Source organism: Bos indicus, chromosome X, assembly GCF_029378745.1.
Source record: "Bos indicus isolate NIAB-ARS_2022 breed Sahiwal x Tharparkar chromosome X, NIAB-ARS_B.indTharparkar_mat_pri_1.0, whole genome shotgun sequence".
In the NCBI taxonomy this organism is placed as follows: domain Eukaryota; kingdom Metazoa; phylum Chordata; class Mammalia; order Artiodactyla; family Bovidae; genus Bos; species Bos indicus.
The window spans coordinates 5,513,101-5,534,977 of NC_091789.1; the positions used below are offsets into that span (position 1 = coordinate 5,513,101).

A 21,877-nucleotide genomic window follows, 5' to 3' on the forward strand; every position below is an offset into this window, starting at 1 on the left:
GTGATGGTGGCCTCATAGAATGAGTTTGGAAGTTTACCTTCCTCTGCAATTTTCTGGAAGAGTTTGAGCAGGATAGGTGTTAGCTCTTCTCTAAATTTTTGGTAGAATTCAGCTGTGAAGCCGTCTGGACCGGGGCTTTTGTTTGCTGGAAGATTTTTGATTACAGTTTCAATTTCCATGCTTGTGATGGGTCTGTTAAGATTTTCTATTTCTTCCTGGTCGAGTTTTGGAAAGTTGTACTTTTCTAAGAATTTGTCCATTTCTTCCACGTTGTCCATTTTATTGGCATATAATTGTTGATAGTAGTCTCTTATGATCCTTTGTATTTCTGTGTTGTCTGTTGTGATCTCTCCATTTTCGTTTCTAATTTTGTTGATTTGATTTTTCTCCCTTTGTTTCTTGATGAGTCTGGCTAATGGTTTGTCAATTTTATTTATCCGTTCAAAGAACCAGCTTTTGGTTTTGTTGATTTTTGCTATGGTCTCTTTTGTTTCTTTTGCATTTATTTCTGCTCTAATTTTTAAGATTTCTTTCCTTCTACTAACCCTGGGGTTCTTCATTTCTTCCTTTTCTAGTTGCTTTAGGTGTAGAGTTAGGTTATTTATTTGACTTTTTTCTTGTTTCTTGAGGTGTGCCTGTATTGCTATGAACTTTCCCCTTAGGACTGCTTTTACCGTGTCCCACAGGTTTTGGGTTGTTGTGTTTTCATTTTCATTCGTTTCTATGCAAATTTTGATTTCTTTTTTGATTTCTTCTGTGATTTGTTGGTTATTCAGCAGCGTGTTGTTCAGCCTCCATATGTTGGAATTTTTAATAGTTTTTCTCCTGTAATTGAGATCTAATCTTACTGCATTGTGGTCAGAAAAAATGCTTGGAATGATTTCTATTTTTCTGAATTTACCAAGGCTAGCTTTATGGCCCAGGATGTGATCTATCCTGGAGAAGGTTCCATGTGCGCTTGAGAAAAAGGTGAAATTCATTGTTTTGGGATGAAATGACCTATAGATATCAATTAGGTCTAACTGGTCTATTGTATCGTTTAAAGTTTGTGTTTCCTTGTTAATTTTCTGTTTAGTTGATCTATCCATAGGTGTAAGTGGGGTATTAAAGTCTCCCACTATTATTGTGTTATTGTTAATTTCTCCTTTCATACTTGTTAGCATTTGTCTTACGTACTGTGGTGCTCCCATGTTGGGTGCATATATGTTTATAATTGTTATATCTTCTTCTTGGATTGATCCTTTGATCATTATGTAGTGACCTTCTTTGTCTCTTTTCACCGCCTTTGTTTTAAAGTCTATTTTATCTGATATGAGTATTGCTACTCCTGCTTTCTTTTGGTCCCTATTTGCATGGAAAATCTTTTTCCAGCCCTTCACTTTCAGTCTGTATGTGTCCCCTGTTTTGAGGTGGGTCTCTTGTAGACAACATATGTAGGGGTCTTGTTTTTGTATCCATTCAGCCAGTCTTTGTCTTTTGGTTGGGGCATTCAACCCATTTACATTTAAGGTAATTACTGATAAGTATGTTCCCGTTGCCATTTACTTGATTGTTTGGGGTTCGAGTTTATACACCGTTTTTGTGTTTCCTGTCTAGAGAATATCCTTTAGTATTTGTTGGAGAGCTGGTTTGGTGGTGCAGAATTCTCTCAGCTTTTGCTTGTCTGAAAAGCTTTTGATTTCTCCTTCATACTTGAATGAGATCCTTGCTGGGTACAATAATCTGGGCTGTAGGTTATTTTCTTTCATCATTTTAAGTATGTCTTGCCATTCCCTCCTGGCTTGAAGAGTTTCTATTGAAAGATCAGCTGTTATCCTTATGGGAATTCCCTTGTGTGTTATTTGTTGTTTTTCCCTTGCTGCTTTTAATATTTGTTCTTTGTGTTTGATCTTTGTTAATTTGATTAATATGTGTCTTGGGGTGTTTCTCCTTGGGTTTATCCTGTTTGGTACTCTCTGGGTTTCTTGGACTTGGGTGATTATTTCCTTCCCCATTTTAGGGAAGTTTTCCACTATTATCTCCTCAAGTATTTTCTCATGGTCTTTCTTTTTGTCTTCTTCTTCTGGAACCCCTATGATTCGAATGTTGTAGCGTTTAATATTGTCCTGGAGGTCTCTGAGATTGTCCTCATTTCTTTTAATTCGTTTTTCTTTTATCCTCTCTGATTCATTTATTTCTACCATTCTATCTTCTAATTCACTAATCCTGTCTTCTGCCTCTGTTATTCTACTATTTGTTGCCTCCAGAGTGTTTTTAATTTCACTTATTGCATTATTCATTATATATTGACTCTTTTTTATTTCTTCTAGGTCCTTGTTAAACCTTTCTTGCATCTTCTCAATCCTTGTCTCCAGGCTATTTATCTGAGATTCCATTTTAGTTTCAAGATTTTGGATCAATTTCACTATCATTATTCGGAATTCTTTATCAGGTAGATTCCCTATCTCTTCCTCTTTTGTTTGGTTTGGTGGGCATTTATCCTGTTCCTTTATCTGCTGAGTATTCCTCTGTCTCTTCATCTTGTTTAAATTGCTGAGTTTGGGGTGTCCTTTCTGTATTCTGGCAGTTTGTGGAGTTCTCTTTATTATGGCGTTTCCTCACTGTGTGTGGGTTTGTACAGGTGGCTTGTCAAGGTTTCCTGGTTAGGGAAGCTTGTGTCGGTGTTCTGGTGGGTGGAGCTGTATTTCTTCTCTCTGGAGTGCAATGAAATGTCCAGTAATGAGTTATGAGATGTCTATAGTTTTGGGGTGACTTTGGGCAGCCTGTATCTTGAAGCTCAGGGCTGTGTTCCTTTGTTGCTGGAGAATTTGCTTGGTATGTCTTGCCCTGGAACTTATTGGCCCTTGTGTGGTGCTTGGTTTCAGTGTCGGTATGGAGGCATTTGATGAGCTCCTGTCAATGAATGTTCCTTGGAGTCAGGAGTTCCCTGGAGTCAGGGTTTGGACTTAAGTCTCCTGCTTCCGATTATCGGTCTTATTTTTACAGTAGTTTCAAAACTTCTCCTTCTATACAGCACCATTGATAAAACATCTACATTAAAGATGATAAGTTTCTCTACAGTGAGGGTCACTCAGAGAGGTTCACAGGGTTACATGGAGAAGAGAAGAGGGAGGAGGGAGTTAGAGGTGACCCAAATGAGATGAGGTGAATCAATAGTGGAGAGAGTGGGCTAGCCAGTAGTCACTTCCTTATGTGCACTCCACAACTGGACCACTCAGAGATGTTCACGGGGTTATACAGAGAAGAGAAGAAGGAGGAAGGTAACAGAGGTGGCCAGAAGGATAAAAGGGGGGAATGAAAAGGAGCGAGACAGATCCAGCCAGTAATCAGTTCCCTAAGTGTTCTCCACCGTCTGGAACACACAGAAATTCACAGAGTTGGGTAGCGTAGAGAGGGGTTAGGGAGGAGACACAGGCGACCTGGTGGAGAAAAAGGAGGGTCCAAAGGGAGAGAGAGCAGTCAAGCCAGTAATCTCACTCCCTAGTGAAAAATGGGTCCTGAAGATTGGGTCCTTAAAGGTACAAAATTGGTAACAAATACATAAAAGCGAAAATTAAAAATCTAGAGTAGAGTTTGGAATTTCAAAAATACGATGTTAAAGAAAAGAAGAAGGAAAAGAAAGAGAGAAAGAACGAACAAACAAAAACAAACAAGGTCGTGAAAATTATAAAGAAAGTACAGGTACAAAATTGATAACTAATACCAGAGAGCGAAAATTAAAAATCTAGAGTAGAGTTTGGAATTTCAAAAATACGATGTTAAAGAAAAGAAGAAGGAAAAGAAAGAGAGAAAGAACGAACAAACAAAAACAAACAAGGTCGTGAAAATTATAAAGAAAGTACAGGTACAAAATTGATAACTAATACCAGAGAGCGAAAATTAAAAATCTAGAGTAGAGTTTGGAATTTCAAAAATACGATGTTAAAGAAAAGAAGAAGGAAAAGAAAGAGAGAAAAAATGAACAAACAAAAACAAACAAGGTCGCGAAAATTATAAAGAAAGTACAGGTACAAAATTGATAACTAATACCAGAAAGCAAAAATTAAAAATCTAGAGTAGAGTTTGGAATTTCAAAAATACAATGTTAAAAAAAAAAAAAAAGAAGAAGAAAAATAAAGAGAGAAAATAAACAAACAAATACGAACAATGTCACAAAAATTATAAAGAAAATACAGGTACAAAATTGATATCAAATACCAAAAAGCATAAATTGAAAATCTAGAGTAAAGTTTGGAATTTCAGATATACAATGTTATATAAAAGAAGAAGAGAAAGAAACAGAGAAGAAGAAGAAAAAAAAAAAAATCACAGAAATTATATAAAAAAAAAACTATAGGTACAAAATTGATAACATATACCAAAAAGCGAAAATTAAAAATCTAGAGTAGAGTTTGGAATTTCAAAAATACAATGTTAAAGAAAAGAAGAAAAAAACAAAAACCAACAACAACAACAAAAAACAACAAGGTCAAAAAATTATAAAATATATATATATGAAGTTTGCTGAAGAAGAAAAAAAATAGGGTCTTTTTTTTTTTTTTTTTGCGAAGTAATAGGTTATAAAAGTGAAAATTAAAGGAACAATAGAGGACTTAAAATTTTTTTTTTTAATTAAAAAAAAAAAAGAAAGAATGATCGTAAAAATAATAAAAATATATCTAGGACTTTTTTGTTTCTTTTTTTGTGGGTGTTGTGGGTTCAGTTCATTTTTGGCTAGTTCCTTGGTCAGATTTATATTTCTCAAGATCTATAGGCCCCTTCCTATGTAGTCCGTAGTAACCACAGGGTTTTGATCTATTGCCTGTAGCTTCCAAGGCGTTTCCCTCTGTTATATCTTCTTCTGTTTGCTAGTCTCTTCAGTATCTGGTTTCCGCCCTGACTCAAAGGGCACGGTGGAGGACACTTTTTTTTTTTTTTTTTTTTTAGGCTTACTTGTTCAGTCGCGCTGTGGGGAGGGAGGGAGGGAGGGTGCAAACAAATAACACTGGCGTGGGCTCGCAGTGCCTCAGCCACCCTGGGTCTGCCCCCGCTCTCGGCGCGTGTAGCCTCCCTGTCCACACTGCTCGGACTCTAGGTTGTTCCGCCGGGAACAATCCGAGGCTGGCCCTGGGCTGCATGCACCTCCCAGGTCCAAGCCGCTCAGGTTCAGGCACTCGGGTAGTCCTCAGAGGCGCAGACTCATTTGGGCCTGCGTTTTGTACTCTTCCCAGGTCCGAGCGCCAATTTGCTCTTCCCAGGCGAGCGCCAATGCTGCGACTTATCGCCTCCCCGCCACTCGGTTATCTGGATGTAAAACCGGCGCACCTTCTCAGGCAGATGTTGACCGTCCAGACCCCCAAGAAGTTTTAGTTAGCAAAGAAGCCTGCTTACAATTTTATAGATAATGTCTCTCTGGGGCTGCGATTGCCCCCTTCCGGCTCTGGCTGCCTGTCACCGGAGGGGGAAGATCTGCAGCCGGCTATCTCTGTTCAGTCCTTTGTTCCGTGCGCGGGCCTGGCGGTCTTAGGTTAGGGCTGGCTTTTCGCGTGGTAGGTATCCCACAGTCTGGTTTGCTAGCCCAAATTATTTCGCTCAGATAGCGCTCAGGGTATTCAGGCCAGATTCTTACTCTCAGCGATGCAGCCCACGCCGCGCCTCCCTGCCCAGCCCCGATTCGCTAATGGCGGATGCAGGCGTCTGCGCTGCTTCTCTGCTGGGGGAGTTACCGTAGGGCTCGCAATCTGCGAGTTTTAAATTGTTGATTTATATTTTCTCCCTGTTATGTTGCCCTCTGTGCTTCCAATGCTCGGCACAGATTCGGCAGTGAGAAGGTTTCCTGATGTTTGGAAACTTCTCTCTTTTTAAGATTCCCTTCCCGGGACGGAACTCCGTCCCTCCCTCTTTTGTCTCTTTTTTTTTGTTTTTAATATTTTTTCCTACCTCCTTTCGAAGAGTTGGGTTGCTTTTCTGGGTGCCTGATGTCCTGTGCCGGCATTCAGAAGTTGTTTTGTGGAATTTACTCGACGTTTAAATGCTCTTTTGATGAATTTGTGGAGGAGAAAGTGTTCTCCCCGTCCTACTCCTCCGCCATCTTGGCTCCTCCCTGTAGGTTATTTTCTTTCATCACTTTAAGTATGTCTTGCCATTCCCTCCTGGCTTGGAGAGTTTCTATTGAAAGATCAGCTGTTATCCTTATGGGAATTCCCTTGTGTGTTATTTGTTGTTTTTCCCTTGCTGCTTTTAATATTTGTTCTTTGTGTTTGATCTTTGTTAATTTGATTAATATGTGTCTCGGGGTGTTTTGCCTTGGGTTTATCCTGTTTGGGACTCTCTGGGATTCTTGGACTTGAGTGATTATTTCGTTCCCCATTTTAGGGAAGTTTTCAACTATTATCTCCTCAAGTATTTTCTCATGGTCTTTCTTTTTGTCTTCTTCTTCTGGGACCCCTATGATTCGAATGTTGTAGCGTTTAATACTGTCCTGGAGGTCTCTGAGATTGTCTTCATTTCTTTTAATTCGTTTTTCTTTTTTCCTCTCTGATTCATTTATGTCTACCATTCTATCTTCTAATTCACTAATCCTATCTTCTGCCTCTGTTATTCTACTATTTGTTGCCTCCAGAGTTTTTTTGATTTCATTTATTGCATTATTCATTATATATTGACTCTTTTTTATTTCTTCTAGGTCCTTGTTAAACCTTTCTTGCATCTTCTCAATCCTTGTCTTCAGGCTATTTATCTGTGATTCCATTTTGATTTCAAGATTTTGCATCAATTTCACTATCATTATTCGGAATTCTTTATCAGGTAGATTCCTTATCTCTTCCTCTTTTGTTTGGATTGGTGGGCATTTATCCTGTTCGTTTACCTGCTGAGTATTCCTCTGTCTCTTCATCTTGTTTAAATTGCTGAGTTTGGGGGCTCCTTTCTGTATTCTGGCAGTTTGTGGAGATCTCTTTATTGTGGCATTTCCTCGCTGTGTGTGGGGTTGTACAGGTGGCTTGTCAAGGTTTCTTGATTAGGGAAGCTTGTGTCAATGTTCTGGTGGGTGGAGCTGTATTTCTTCTCTCTGGAGTGCAATGAAGTGTCCAGTAATGAGGTATGAGATGTCTATGGTTTCGGGGTTTACTTTGGGCAGCCTGTATCTTGGAGCTCAGGGCTGTGTTCCTGTGTTGCTGGAGAATTTGCTTGGTATGTCTTGCCCTGGAACTTGTTGGCCCTTGTGTGGTGCTTGGTTTCAGTGTAGGTATGGAGGCGTTTGATGAGCTTCTGTCTATTAATGTTCCCTGGCGTCAGGAATTCCCTGGAGTTAGGGGTGGACTTAAGCCTCCTGCTTCCAGTTATTGGTCTTATTTTTACAGTAGTTTCAAAACTTCTCCTTCTATACAGCACCATTGATAAAACATCTAGGTTAAAGATGAAAAGTTTCTCCACCGTGAAGGCCACCCAGAGAGGTTCACAGCGTTACATGGAGAAGAGAAGAGGGAGGAGGGAGTTAGAGCTGACCTGAATGAGATGAGGTGGAATCAATAGAGGAGAGAGCAGGCTAGCCAGTAATCACTTCCTTATGTGCACTCCACAATTGGACTGCTCAGGATGTTCACGGAATTATACAGAGAAGAGAAGGAGGAAGGAGACAGAGGTGGCCAGGAGGATAAAAGGGGGAATGAAAACGAGAGAGACAGATCCAGCCAGTAATCAGTTCCCTAAGTGTTCTCCACCGTCTGGAACACACAGAAATTCACAGAGTTGCATAGAGTAGAGAGGGGTTAGGGAGGAGACACAGGTGACCTGGTGGAGAAAAAGGAGAGTCCAAAGAGGGAGAGAGCAGTCAAGCCAGTAATCTCGCTCCCTAGTGAAAAATGGGTACTGAAGATTGGGTTCTTAAAGGTACAAAATTGGTAACAAATACCAAAAAGCTAAAATTAAAAATCTAGAGTAGAGTTTGGAATTTCAAAAGTACAATGCTAAAGAAAAGAAGAAAAAAAAAACAAGGTCACAAAAATTATAAAAATATATATATATATGAAGTTTGCATTTTTTTTAAAAAAAAAAGGGTCTTTTTTTTTTTTTTTTGCAAAGTAATAGTAGGTTATAAAAGTAAAAATTAAAGGAATAATAGAGGACTTAAAATTCTTTTTAAAAATTAAAAAAAAAAGGAAAGAATGATTGTAAAAATAGTAAAAATATATCTAGGACTTTCTCTGTTTTGTTTTGGTTATTGTGGGGTCATTTCTTTTTCGGCTAGTTCCTTGGTCCGACTTATATTTCTCAAGATCTATAGGCCCCTTCCTATGTATTCAGTTCTAACCACAGGGTTTTAATCTATTGCCTGTAGGTTCCAAGGCGGTTCCCTCTGTTATAGCTTCTTCTGTTTGCTGGTCTCTTCAGTGTCTGTTTTCTGCCCTGACACAAAGGGGATGGTGGTGGACACTTTTTTTTTTTTTTTTTTTTTAGGCTCACTTGTTCAGTTGCGCTGGGGGAGGGAGGGACGCTGCAAACAAATAACACTGGCGTGTGCTCACAGTGCCTCAGCTGCACTGGGCCTGCCTCCGCTCTCGGCGCGTGTAGCCTCCATGCCCACACTGCTCAGGCTCTAGGTTGCTCCGCCAGGAACCATCCGTGGCTGGCCCTGGGCTGCTTGCACCTCCCAGGTATAAGCCGCTCAGGTTCAGGCACTCGGGTAGTTCTCAGAGGTGCAGACTCAGTTGGGCCAGCGTTTTGTGCCCTTCCCAGGTCCAAGCAGCTCAGGTGATGAGGTGTTTGGCGAGCGCGATTGCTGTGACTTATCGTCTCCGTGCTGCTCGGTTATCTAGGTGTACAACTGGCATACCTTCTTAGGCGGATGTTGACCGTCCAGACCCCCAGGAAGTTTTAGTTAGCAAAAAAGCGTGCTTACAGTTTTGTAGATAATGTCTCTCTGGGGCTGCGATTCCCCCCTTTTGGCTCTGGCTGCCTGTCACCAGAAGGGGACGGTCTGCAGCTGGCTATCTCTGTACAGTCCTTTGTTCTGTGCGCGGGCCTGGCGATGTCTTAGGTTACGGCTGGCTTTTCGCGTGGTAGATATCTCACAGTCTGGATTGCTAGCCCAAATTATTTTGCTCAGATAGCGCTCAGGGTATTCAGGCCAGATGCTTATTCTAAACGATGCACCTAGCGCCGTGCCTCCCTGCCCAGCCCCCGCTTGCTAATGGCGGATGCAGGTGTCTGCACTGCTTCTCCGCTGAGGGAATTACCGTAGGGTTCGTAATCTGTGGGTTTTAATTGTTTATTTATTTTTCCTCCCTGTTATGTTGCCCTCTGTGCTTCCAAGGCTCGGCACAGATTTGGCAGTGAGAAGGTTTCCTCGTGTTTGGAAACTTCTGTCTTTTTAAGACTCCCTTCCCAGGACAGAGCTCTGTCCCTCCCTCTTTTGTCTCTTTTTTTGTCTTATATATTTTTTCCTACCTTTTTCGAAGACATGGGTTGCTTTTCTGGGTGCCTGATGTCCTCTGCCCGCATGTAGAAGATGTTTTGTGGAATTTACTCAGTGTTTAAATGTTCTTTTGTTGAATTTGTGGGGGAGAAAGTGTTGTCCCCGTCCTACTCCTCCGCCATCTTAGCTCCTCCCCCCAGTGCTCAGTTTCCTTATGGGCCAACTCTAACATCCATACATGACTATTGGAAGAACCATGGCTTGGACTATACGGACCTTTGTCGGCAAAGTAATGTCTCTGCTATTTAATATGCTGTCTAAGTTTGTCATAGCTTTTCTTCCAAGGAGCAAGCGTCTTTTAATATCATGGCTGCAGTCATCATCTGCAGTGATTTTGGAGCCCCTCAAAATAAAGTTTCTCACTGTTTCCATTATTTCCCTATCTATTTACTGTGAAGTGATGGGACTTGATGCCACGATCTTAGTTTTTTCAATGTTGAGTTTTAGGCCAGCTTTTTTAGTCTCCTATTTCATTTTCATCAAGAGGCTCTTTATTAGACAAATGAAGATCAAAACTATAATGAGATCTTGCCTCACACCAGTCAGAATGCCCATCATTAAAAAGTCAACAAACAGTAATTGATGGAGAGGGTGTGGAGAAAAGGGAACCCTCTTGCAATGTTGGTGCGAATGTAAATTGATACAGTCACTATGGAAGATGGTATGGAGATTCCTTAAAAAAACTAGCAATAAAACCACCATATGACCCAGCAATCCCACTCCTAGGCATATACCCTGAGGAAATAAAAATTGAAAAAGACAAACGTACCCCAATGTTCCTTGCAGTACTCTTTACAATGGCTAGAACATGGAAGCAACCTAGATGTCCATCAAAAGATGAAGAAATAAAGGAGCCGTGGTACATATATACAATGGAATATTACTCAGCCCTAAAAAGGAATGTATTTAAGTCAGTTCTAAAGAGGTAGATGAACCTAGAGCTTATTATACAGAGTGTAGTACGTCAGGAGTAAGATAAATATTGTATACTAACACATATATATGGAAACTAGAAAGATGGTACCAATGAATTTATTTGCAGGGCAGCAGTGGAGAGAAAGACATAGAGAACAGACTTATGGACATGGGAGGGTGGGAGGAGAGGGTGAGATGTATGGAGAGAGTAACATGGAAACTTAATTGCTATAAGTAAAATAGATAGCCACTGGCAATTTGCTATATAACTTGGGGAACTCAAACAGGGGCTCTGTATCAACCTTGAGGGGTGGGATGGGGAGGGAGGTTCAAGAGGGAGGGGACAAATGTATACCTATGGCTGGTTCATGTTGATGTCTGACAGAAAACAACAAAATAGTGTAAAGCATTTATACTTCAATTAAAAAATAAGTACATTTTAAAAAACATTTTCAGAAGCATGACGCCCAGTATGCTCAGGAATAGGTGTAACATGGAGTAAAAAGGGAAAGGGGTGATAGAGCAGATATTTAATCTGGCTTGCCTGAAACATTTGTCCTATTTGCAAGGTTCAGAAAAAGATTTCAGTTGGGGATCCACATGTCTAAAAATGTTTGAAATGTTCAAATCAAATGATAAACCATTAAATAACTTGTATCCCCTTCCACGACAAATGTACCTTCCTAAAGAGCTGAAAGGCCAGGTTGGGATTTAGTATTCTCAGACTCCTCTAAGTTCTGCCCTGATGGCCTGGGAAGAGCTGCCCTCCTTCCCTTCCCCCGCCCATGCCCTGGCTCCTAGGCCAGGCCGCATCCCCTTCTGGGCCTACAACCCCTCCTTGTGCCTGGGAGCACCCACCCTAGCAGTGAGTGCAGTCAGCCCTCCCCAGGACAGGTCTAAGAGGAGCACACGGGCCCTGGAAGCAGGCTAGGGACTGTTCAGGGCTGCCAGGTACCTGGAGCATGGGCTAGCAGGGACAAAGCCCTTGTTCCCATGGGCTGGGCTCCTGGCCCTGGCGGGAGGGGTGTGGCTGGAAGAGGACCAAAGTGGCCCTCTAGAGCATAGAGCTCAAGACAGAGATATCTCTGCCTGGGCCTGGAAGCAATACTGTTTTAACAACTAGCACTGCAGAAATACTAACAAATCAGAACTAGGTTGAAGGGCCTCAAATTGTACTAGTTGACCTGCCCTTTCAGTTGAAATAATGGTGACAGGGAGTGCTTTGCCTTCTGTCTCACCATGTGGTTCTAGCCATAAGGAATAATATAACACATTTTAAAATGTCAACACTCTTGACCAAAAAAAAAGTTGTGTGGATCCTAAGTTTACTTCACTTTAATTGACATTAAATACCTACGAAGAGGAAAATTCATTGCCTAGGGCTTTGGGAAAGAAAGATAGATAAAACCCTTAAGGTCCCAGCGATTTAAAGGTTCAGTGCAGGGGTTGGTTTTGATGGAATAGGTGGATGTAGTGTGTGTATTTGCATGTGCACACAGTTAGAATAGAAGACATGCCACCACAGAACATGACAGTATGTTATCAGTTACCTACAAGGTCAGGAGCCAAGCCGGTGGGAACAAAGTATATTCCAGCTAGACCATGTTTCAGATACCTAGGAAGCCTGAAGTAATTGCAGAAATGAGCCCGTCTAGTCTCAAACCCCCAGGCCCTTCCCCTTCTCTGATCCTCTACTCTGGTCATCTACAACTTTATCTTTTTATTACCTTAAACAGAGTTCAAAAATTAACTACATTTTCTTCCTTTTCTCTTTTTATTTTTACTTATTGTGACATATTTCCGATCTGCACAAAATTATGAAGAATACTACTACAAACACTATTTACCCACCACTCAGTTTAAGAAATGTAAATTAGAGATAGAGTTGAAGCCCACTATGTATCCCTCCCCAATAGGATCGCTGTCCTTGTCTTTCCCCAAGAGGCAACCACCATCCTAAATGTGGTTTATCTTTCCATTGCATGCCTTTCTGTATGCTTGCATATACATACATCCTCACAGGCAACTCTGTATGTATCTACTATCCATTCCTGCTGAGTGAAGCTTCTCTTAGACTTCATATACCCAGTATCATGTCCGTGACTTTCTGGAAACAGCTCTGTCCCTTGGATATTTTTCTGGTGCCATCCCCTATCCACAGCCTCTCTCAGTCTCAGCGCCTGTGAATCCTAATTTCCTTGCCAGTCCAGCCCCTACTGTCCTGTTCAATTTACCTCCAGCAGCCCCAAGGCAGTGAATGAAGGCTGGTCACCATAGGTAGGTCTCAACTTCTCCCCCTGTGGCTGTCAACCAGTGCTTCTCAAACCTTGGCTGCATCAGAATCCCCTGGAGGGCTTGTTAAAACAGAGACTATTGGGCCCCACTCCCAGTTTCTGATTCACAGGTCTTGAGTGGAGCCTAAGAGTTCGTGGGTGATGCTAATAATGCTATTTTAAGGACCAAACTTTGAGAACCAGTGCTCCAAATCAGCATCTGGGCTCAGGCTCAGCAGCACCATCTGGCCTCCAGGCAAGCTGGGCCATCCCTCAGGTTTCCTTCAAAAGCACCCAGCAGTACTATGAAATACACATATAACACCAGTCTTGAGTAATTTTAAATGTTCTTGTAGCCACATCTAAAATGTAAAAAGAGGGCATCCATGGTGGTCTAGTGGTTAAGAATCCACCTTGCAGTGCAGGGGACACAGGTTCAATCCCTGGTACAGGAAGATCCCACATGCTGAGGGGCAACTACGCCCATGTGCCCAGCTCTGAAGCCCGTTTGCCCTACAGCTCATGCTCCACAAGAGAAGCCACCTCAGTGAGAACCTGTGCACTAGAGAAAGCACACGTGTAGCACTAAATACATTTTTGAAAAAGTAAAAAGAAACTGGAGAAAATAATTTTAATGCTATAGTTAATACTAGATTATCATTTCAATGTGTAATTAGTTATTAAAGAGACTTTACACCATTTTTTACATTTGTAGCACATTTCAACTCAGATTAGCCACATTTTCAATGCTCAGTAGCCACACATGGCTAATGACTAGTACAGTAAACAAGTTCAGATCTAAAGCCTTGACCTCTATTTCTGTCTTTACAAAACTGTTTTCAATACAAAATTTTTTTTGGGCTGCAATAAAAGAATTTACAACAGGCTTATCAAATGTTGGAATGTGATGATGCCTTCCAATGATGTAAAACGGCTTCTCATTTTTAAAGAGATTTAAATCAGGATTATTTATATACATAAATCTATCTACATTTCAGTTTACTACTTTAAAACTTAGTTTTAACTAGAACAAATGCTGTCAAATATATCTATGAATGATAAAACCCAATTAGAGATTGGATTTTTTATTAGATATTATTATTAGACAGTTGCTGTTTGGGGGATGGATTTGGGAAGGAAATCAATGTTAACAATATTCCCATGGGCTTCTGAAAAATCTAAAAATAGCGAACAATGGATCCTTTCTTCTTTCTCTGTCTTCTTTCTAGTCTTCCAAACTGCAGGAAGAAATGAGAGAAAATGAACAATTATACAGCATCAGTCAGCACCAGAAACTTTCTAAATCTAAGAAAACAGTCAGCCTTATGTATATCTGCTGCATCGAGGGTTGTATCTCAACAAGGAGAGAAGAAAAACCCATTTTACTCTTGTAACCTTCACCCTGGATACCGGGTGCATGTATAACCCGATGGCTTCAATCATGTGATCCTACCAACCTTGTCTCCCTCTTGCCCAACACCATAAATGCTTTTCTTTTCCCCCTTCCTTTGAGAGGCTAGTCTGGGACTAAAATCACTCTACCTTAAAAGCCTGTGCTCACTCCACAGATGATACTCCCTTACCCTCCCATACCCTCGGTTTCCATATCTACCATATGAGAAAGAGGCTGTTATTATGAAACACATCACTATGAAAACCAGTGAGAAAATGTTTAATAATTAAAGACAAGATATATACCTTCACTACCAACTCAGTGATAAACAACAGTCATCCTATGACTGTTTCTTTTGACTGTCATGTAAATACACAAATCTACAACTGAAGAAATATTTCACTATTAATCACTAAATGGTCCTACTTGAAATTCTGAACTGCTTGCTATTCGTAAGTAGTTACATTCTAAAAGGTGTGTTCTCTTAGTGCAGGAGACTGCACTTCTGTGGTCAAGAAATGAAGGCCAAACTAGTGCACAGCCCAGTTGCTGCTGCTTTTAGTCATTGTTTTCTAAAGAAATACTGGTCTTAGGTACTGACACATTTACAAATTGTTGGTAGTCTTACAGATAGAGGACAAAAGACCTCATAAGAACACATGAGAAGCCACGAAGTATATTTCACTTCATGCTCTTTATATTACTGGGTGCAGGAATGTTCTATAAACATTAGGTAAATTTGAGTTGTTGAACTAATTTCAAAGAAACATTTTCTTAATTTACTCTTAGAATTAAAAAGCAAAAACAAAATTGGTAAATGCCTGGGAATAGCTGGGTTATTTTCAAAGCTATACACAGATACCTGGGCTTTCTGGGCCTGTCCTTTGCTGGGTCCAGATCCTTTTCTGGTTCTTCTTGTTTTCTGTTATACTTCTTTTCTTTCCCCTCACTTCTGGTGCCCTGCACCTCTTCTTTGGAGTTCTCATCCTGGCATTCAGCTGTTTCTTTAGAGAGGAATCATAGACTTTGGGACCAGACATTCACGCAAAAAAAAATCCCAACTCATAAGGAATGGCAAGATATCCAGTACTCTACCCTTAGGAGAAGGAGGAGGAAAGAAGCAACTAAGAAAAGAGTAACTGGGGGCCTTCCTTCTGGAGGATACAACACTTCCATGGCCCTCATTTGGCTGCTGCTTGCTCATTTTCACAATGACATTATTCTTCTTTTCTAGTAAATCTGTCACCCTGTGCTACTGATTACTTGTGGTCCAGGATCAGAATCCTCTTGGTCTGATGCATTCTGGATGTTTTGGTCAGAACTTTCTCACCAAAATATGCTTCACCTCAATAACAAATTCTATGAGGAAGTTCCTGAGTTCCTCAATCCCCTGAATATTTCATTTGACCAAGTGCTCCTGTATGAGTTCATAATGTTTTGGGATCAACTTTCCAAGAATCTTGACATTTTTAAAAGCTATGAACCAAATATGAGGTCTGCCATTTGCTTGTTCTCTTCCATGTCCTCTCAAGCTCCCTCTCAAACACCTGCCTCCACTGACCTTCACCTGTGGGCTCATAACTGGCACTGATCATCTCAGACCTCTTATCAGGGTTGGTAGAGGGCAGCTTAATTTCCCCCCAAACTAAGAAGTCGTTATAGAGTTGGGGTTCTACTGGGCCCCTCTAGCCTTCGATTCAAGGAGGCCCTGACTCCCGGCCTCCCCTTCTGAGGTACCCACCACTCCCCGCCGTCTGAGCCTTCCCCCTCCTCAGGATCCCTGGTCCCCAGACCCGGCCTGCAGCTGCCAGTGTCTCCGTCCACCCCAACACCCCCCCGCCCCTCGAATGCTCACTCTCAGGGGCGGCCGGCTCCTGTGGCCTCTCCCACAAGCTGTGCTCCTCAGACTCCTTGGTGGCCGTCTCCCATAAACAGGCCTCGTCGGCCTCCTGCACCTCCCCAGCCTCCGCCGCCTCCTGGGCTTCCTCCGCCTGTTCTGCCCACTGAGCCGGGGCTTCCTCCGCCGGTCCCTCCGCTGGTCCATCTGAGGGCACCTGGACCTCAGAGAACCGAGCCACAGTGGCTGAGCTGAGGTTGGACAAGCGCGGCCGGTTCTGGTGCCGGACCAACACGTCGTCGTCCTCTGGCGGGACTAGGATGTGGTTTTTGTACATAAAGTTCAGCATCGGGTACCTCTGAGTCAGGACCGTTAAGCGGTAGCGGGTCATGGAGAAGTGTCGCGAGTGCACCATGCGGTTCACGCCCTGCGCCTGCTCCTCTTCCTCCCCCTCCTCGGCCGGCTGGATGTCCGAGTCTTCCTCAGCGTTCCCGCCCTCCAGGGCCACCTCCCTCGGGCCTCCTGAGGCCCCGACGACTCCACCCGCCTCAGCCTCAGGCATGGAGTCACCCCTGCGAGGCTCGGAGTTGCGGTCCACACCGTCACGGGCTCCGGCCTGGGCCCCTGCCGCACTTGCAGGGCCTTCCTGCCCGCCAGGGGCCAGATCTCCATCCCCCGTGGTAGACATGGCGGTCGGCAGTTACCTCAGCCGGGCAGGGGACAATGGCAATGGCGCAGGTGGTGGCACCCGAAGTGGCTGCCCTGAGAGGAGGCTGAGGGAAGTGAGATGGACCGAGGCAGTCACGGAAGGGACCACAGAGGAGGCCCCACGACCGGGAGGGTAGGCGGCCAATGGCGGAAGCGTCCGACGGAAGTCGGGCCTCAGGCAGTGGAGCCAGGCCACAGTCGAGGGGCGGGGCCGGAACAGTTAACGGTGGCATGTGACCCCTCGTCACGAGCTTTGGGCTCATTTGCTGACAAACAAGGATTGACGTGCTCTGTGTCCAATGAACGGCCAAGGCCCTTGGTTGTCAAATTGCTCACAATTGCCTACTTGTTCTTTGACGCGTTAGGGTTCTGACATGTCTGGAGGTCTTCTAGGCTCGTGTCCTTTATGTAATTGTGCAGGAAAGTATTTATGAAGGCATCCTGGGCCATGTGAACTGAGAGAAATTTCCCACCTGGGAATTTCCACCTGGTAATGGCTCATGTGAATAGAGACAGGGTCATAAAAATGTTGTATATCTCAGATGTTAGCAGTACTAAAAACCTCCGAAGAAGAGAAAGAGAATTTGGACAATTTAACTTAGTGAAAAACAGTTGGAAAAGAGTAGACAAATTGAAATGAATGCAGTCAGAACTGAATGTTGAGAAGTGTTGGAGAAGTTAGGAGCTAGAAGGTGTATAATGAACCCAGACAAATTCACTTAAAGCTTTGAAGACTGAATAAAAAAAGAGAGGTTTCTTTAAAGGATCAGGTCATCTCCTAAGTGCTAAGCATGACAGACGTTAAAAGGGCCACCTTCCTAGGATGTTTCAGAGACAACAGTCCCAGACTTTTTATTGATCTCAAGATCCACTTAGTCCAGACCCCAAGTGTAATTTTGCAAATTATACAGAAATTAACTGCTTTTACAGTCAATCTGTAAAAAAAGTTTTGTAGCACTAAAAATATTTTTTGAAAAAGATATAGCCAGTTACATCTGGATGTTACATTTAGGAAAAATACTAATAAGTCTCATAACTGTAAAGAGGGATTTTTTTCCCTTTCATTCAGTTCAGTTCCAAACGAATTTCAGTGTTTGTATTTTTCCTCTGTCTCACCTCGGTAATGGAGCATGGTGTTGCTGTAAATCATTGGTTTAAATTTGGAAGGCAATGCCAATAATCTCTAATCCAAAATTCTCATTATAAAGACAGCAAAAAAGAGGCAGAATCCCCATCTGAGGTCTTAGTTGGTTTAACATTTGCTGCCCTAAGTGATCTTGGAACAGTTATCATTTCTAGGCCTCAGTTTTATCATCTGTATAGGTGGCATTCAATGAAAATATGAGTGAGGTAGATGGAAGAAGATGGAACTATATTTAGGATACTGAGCTTTTGTTGAAAATGTGTTTTTAGTTTGATTTTGCCTTGTAAGTTGGTGAATGTTTCTAAGTATGTAGTTTTTCTTTTTTATGTTGTAAATTCTAATATTTTCTTTTTTCTTGGTTTTAACATTATAAATTTGTACATCTTTTCTCATCCAGAAATGAATTTTATACTTTCTTCTTTTTTGAGATCTTCTGAATGTTTACATTCAACTCCTTAATTTTGGATCAATAATGACTCACAGTGTTAAATTAAAATCTCAGTTGATTTTTAAACCGCTCACCTATAACACCATTTGTTATGCATGAATTCCCCCCTGTAAGGATGTGTGGGCTTCCAGGGTGGCCCTAGTGGTAAAGAACCTGCCTGCCAATGTAGGAGATGTAAGAGACCCGGATTTAATCCCTTGGTTGGGAAGATTCCCTGGAGGAGGGCATGGCAATCCCTTCCAGTATTCTTGCCTGGAGGATTCTAAGGACAGAGGAACCTGGGGGGCTATAGTCCATAGGGACACACAGAGTCGGACACAACTGAAGCAACTTAGCATGCACACACATAAGGATGTGTGGCCAAGTCCCCTTTAGCATTTTCTATAAAGACAAAAGAGATGCAAGGGAAACACGCGTTCTCTTAGGGTTTCACGGCTGGAAAGGCCTTTAGATAAGGAATCTAAGACCATTCTTTTTTAAAGTAGTTGACTCCAATTAAAATAAATTTAATAAAAAAATCTACAAACAAAAACAAGAAAAAATGTAATTTTTAAAGATTAAAAAAAAATAAATGGGGAAACTAAGGTTTAGAGCAGCTAACTGGCATCCCCAAAGTCATGCCATTTAGTAGAAGAGCCCGGACTAGGACCAATCTCCTGATCTTTAACCTGCAATTGAAACATACTTCACACATCAGCTTTGGCCATCTTCATTCCTATTGGACCTGTCATAGAACAGTGTGATAGAACATCAACCTCAGACATGGTCACTCTGAGACCATATTGAAAGGAGACAGTTCAGTTCGGTCCCTCAGTCATGTCCGACTCTTTTGGACCCCATGAATAGCAGCACGCCAGGCCTCCCTGTCCATCACCAACTCCCGGAGTTCACTCAGACTCACGTCCATCAAGTCAGTGATGACATCCAGCCATCTCATCCTCTGTCTTCCCCTTCTTTCCTGCCCCAATCCCTCCCAGCATCAGAGTCTTTTCCAAAGAGTCAACACTTCGCATGAGGTGGCCAAAGTACTGGAGTTTCAGCTTTAGCATCATTCCTTCCAAAGAAATCACAGGGCTGATCTCCTTCAGAATGGACTGGTTGGATCTCCTTGCAGTCCAAGGGACTCTCAAGAGTCTTCTCCAACACCACAGTTCAAAAGCAACAATTCTTCAGCGCTCAGCTTTCTTCACAGTCCACCTCTCACATCCATAAATGACCACTGGAAAAACCATAGCCTTGACTAGATGGACCTTTGTTGGCAAAGTAATGTCTCTGCTTTTGAATATGGTATCTATGTTGGACATAACTTTCCTTCCAAGGAGTAAACGTCTTTTAATTTCATGGCTGCCGTCAAAATCTGCAGTGATTTTGGAGCCCCCAAAAATAAAGTCTGACACTGTTTCCACTATTTCGCCATCTATTTCCCATGAAGTGATGGGACCGGATGCCATGATCTTCGTTTTCTGAATGTAAAAAGGTCATATATGACTAAACATCCCCCTCTCTTGGCTAAAATGAATGTCTACAACTTCTTGACCAATTACATCTTTATTCTGGGTCTAGTCTCCTCTCCCTACAGGTAAGATTTACTCAAATACCAATCAGAGAATTGCCTCAGCTACCTAAAGACATCTAATCTGGAGCAAACCCCTGTTTCCATGAAGGAAATACTTACCCAAATAACTTAACCAAATCCCAGCCTCTGTAACAGGTTCTTTCTGATACTTGGGAAGACATCACATGGTTCCTCCATGATGTGTGTTCTCCCTTACTGCAATGAATAGTAAACTGAACTCACTCAACTAAGGCATGTTTTTGTGATCTTTGGCTGGAGGACACTGACGGTGTAAAATAATTCCATCTTTACACTGTAATGCATGAACTCAAACAAGTGAGTCAAAAGGCATTGAAAGTTTTTTCTCAGAAAAGGCTTCTCAGAGGAGGGAGGTGTTGGACCCAAAAGATGGGCAACAGGCCCAAACTAAGGACAACGAAGACAGGATGTTGTCTCTGTGTGGCCTTTGTTAAAATGGGCTTGTAAACCCCAGTGGGTCCCTGGCTTTACGTAAAAAAGCCTGTGATCTTCCCTGGTGGCTCAGATGGTAAAGTGTCTGTCTGCAGTGCGGGAGACCTGGATTCGATCCCTGAGTTGGGAAGATTCCCTGGAGAAGGGAATGGCCACCCACTCCACTTCTTTTGCCTAGAAAATCCCATGGACAGAGGAGCCTAGTAGGCTACAGCCCATGGGGTTGCAGAGAGTCGGACGTGACTTCACTTTCACTTTCATTTTCACTTTAGGAATAGGAAGGTCCGTCTAGTCAAAGCTATGGTTTTTCAGTAGTCATGTATAGATGTGAGAGTTGGACCATAAAGAAAGCTGAGCACCAAAGAATTGATGCTTTTGAACCTTGGGATTGGAGAAGACTCTTGAGATTCCCTTGGACTGCCAGGAGATCAAACCAGTCAATCCTAAAGGAAATCAGTCCTGACTATTCATTGGAAGGACTGATGTTGAAGCTGAAAATCCAATATTTTGGCCACTTGATGGGAAGAACTGACTCATTTGAAAAGACTGGGGAAGATGCTGGGAAAAATTGAAGGCAGGAGGAGACGGGGACGACAGAGGATGAGATGGTTGGACGGCATCACTGACTCAATAGACATTGGTTTGAGTAAACTCCAGGAGTTGGTGATTGACAGGGAAGGCTGGTGTGCTGCAGTCCATGGGGTGGCAAAAAGTTGGACATAAGTGAACGACTGAACTGAACTGAGGGGTAGGAAAAGGAGGCAGATGTGGTTTCTGGCCGGAGGGCAGACCTGGGTGATGTGATGGAGGTCCTGGGGTGAGGAAGGTGCTCTATTAGGGCACTCCCATTTCCTATCCCATGCTGTGACAGGACTGCCTCCATTCTTCTTTAGCAGAGAAGCACATACTCCCAGGTAGACGGGGTTTTTTCCTCCCCTATCAGAAGTTGCGACCCCATTGACTGTAGCCCATCAGGCTCCTCTGTTGATGGGATTTTCGAGGCAAGACTGCTGGAGCGGGTTACCCTTTCTTTCTGCAGGGGATCTTTCCGACCCAGGGATCGAATCCGGGTCTCCTAATTTTTACCATCTGAGCCACCAGGGAAGTTGCCCCACCCATGAAACCAGAGTATTAATGCTTTCTTTGTTTCCTCCTATCTCTGTACATTCTTTTTTCAGAACTTTTAACAAGACCATCACTATTCACTTAAGAGGAGATAGCATGTTACCAAACTAAGCAAACAAAACAAGAGAAATCATACAAGTGTCTTTCCAGGTCAGGAACAACTAGTCTGTCCACTTGAAGCTATAGGACAAACACTCCAGCCCCTAGTCATTTAAGCATTCACTGAGCACATGTAAGCACCTACTATATACCTGGAATTATGTTCGGACTTGGGGACTCAGGTATCTAAGACCCATGGCTTGTTCTGGTTTACGATCTACAGGGTTAGACAGACACTTGGGCAATGACGACTCACTCTGTTCAGTGCTGTAATAAGGATGAGCACAAGTGTTAAGGAAGCATGGGAGAGTGGATGATTAGCTATGGCCAGTAGATGAAGGGGGTGGGCTGGTGCCTGGGACAGTGCAGAAGAGGGGCCATTTCAGGGGGTCCTGAAGCTAGGAGTTCAAGTGGCAGTAAAAAGGCAGGGGCAAGGAGGTTCCTGTAGGTAAAGG

At 42.6% G+C, this 21,877-nt stretch overlaps 1 protein-coding gene across 1 annotated transcript; it reads right to left on the minus strand.

The window, feature by feature from the left end:
• Window positions 1-13,266: 13,266 nt before the first annotated feature.
• Window positions 13,267-16,799, minus strand: LOC139181655 (cancer/testis antigen family 47 member B1-like). Its single transcript, XM_070785196.1, has 3 exons — window positions 15,891-16,799; window positions 14,898-15,039; window positions 13,267-13,880 (listed from the first exon to the last, which is right to left on the minus strand). Exons 1-3 carry the CDS (start codon window positions 16,558-16,560, stop codon window positions 13,868-13,870), a joined length of 825 nt encoding a protein of 274 aa, XP_070641297.1. The 5' UTR covers window positions 16,561-16,799; the 3' UTR covers window positions 13,267-13,867.
• Window positions 16,800-21,877: the final 5,078 nt, after the last annotated feature.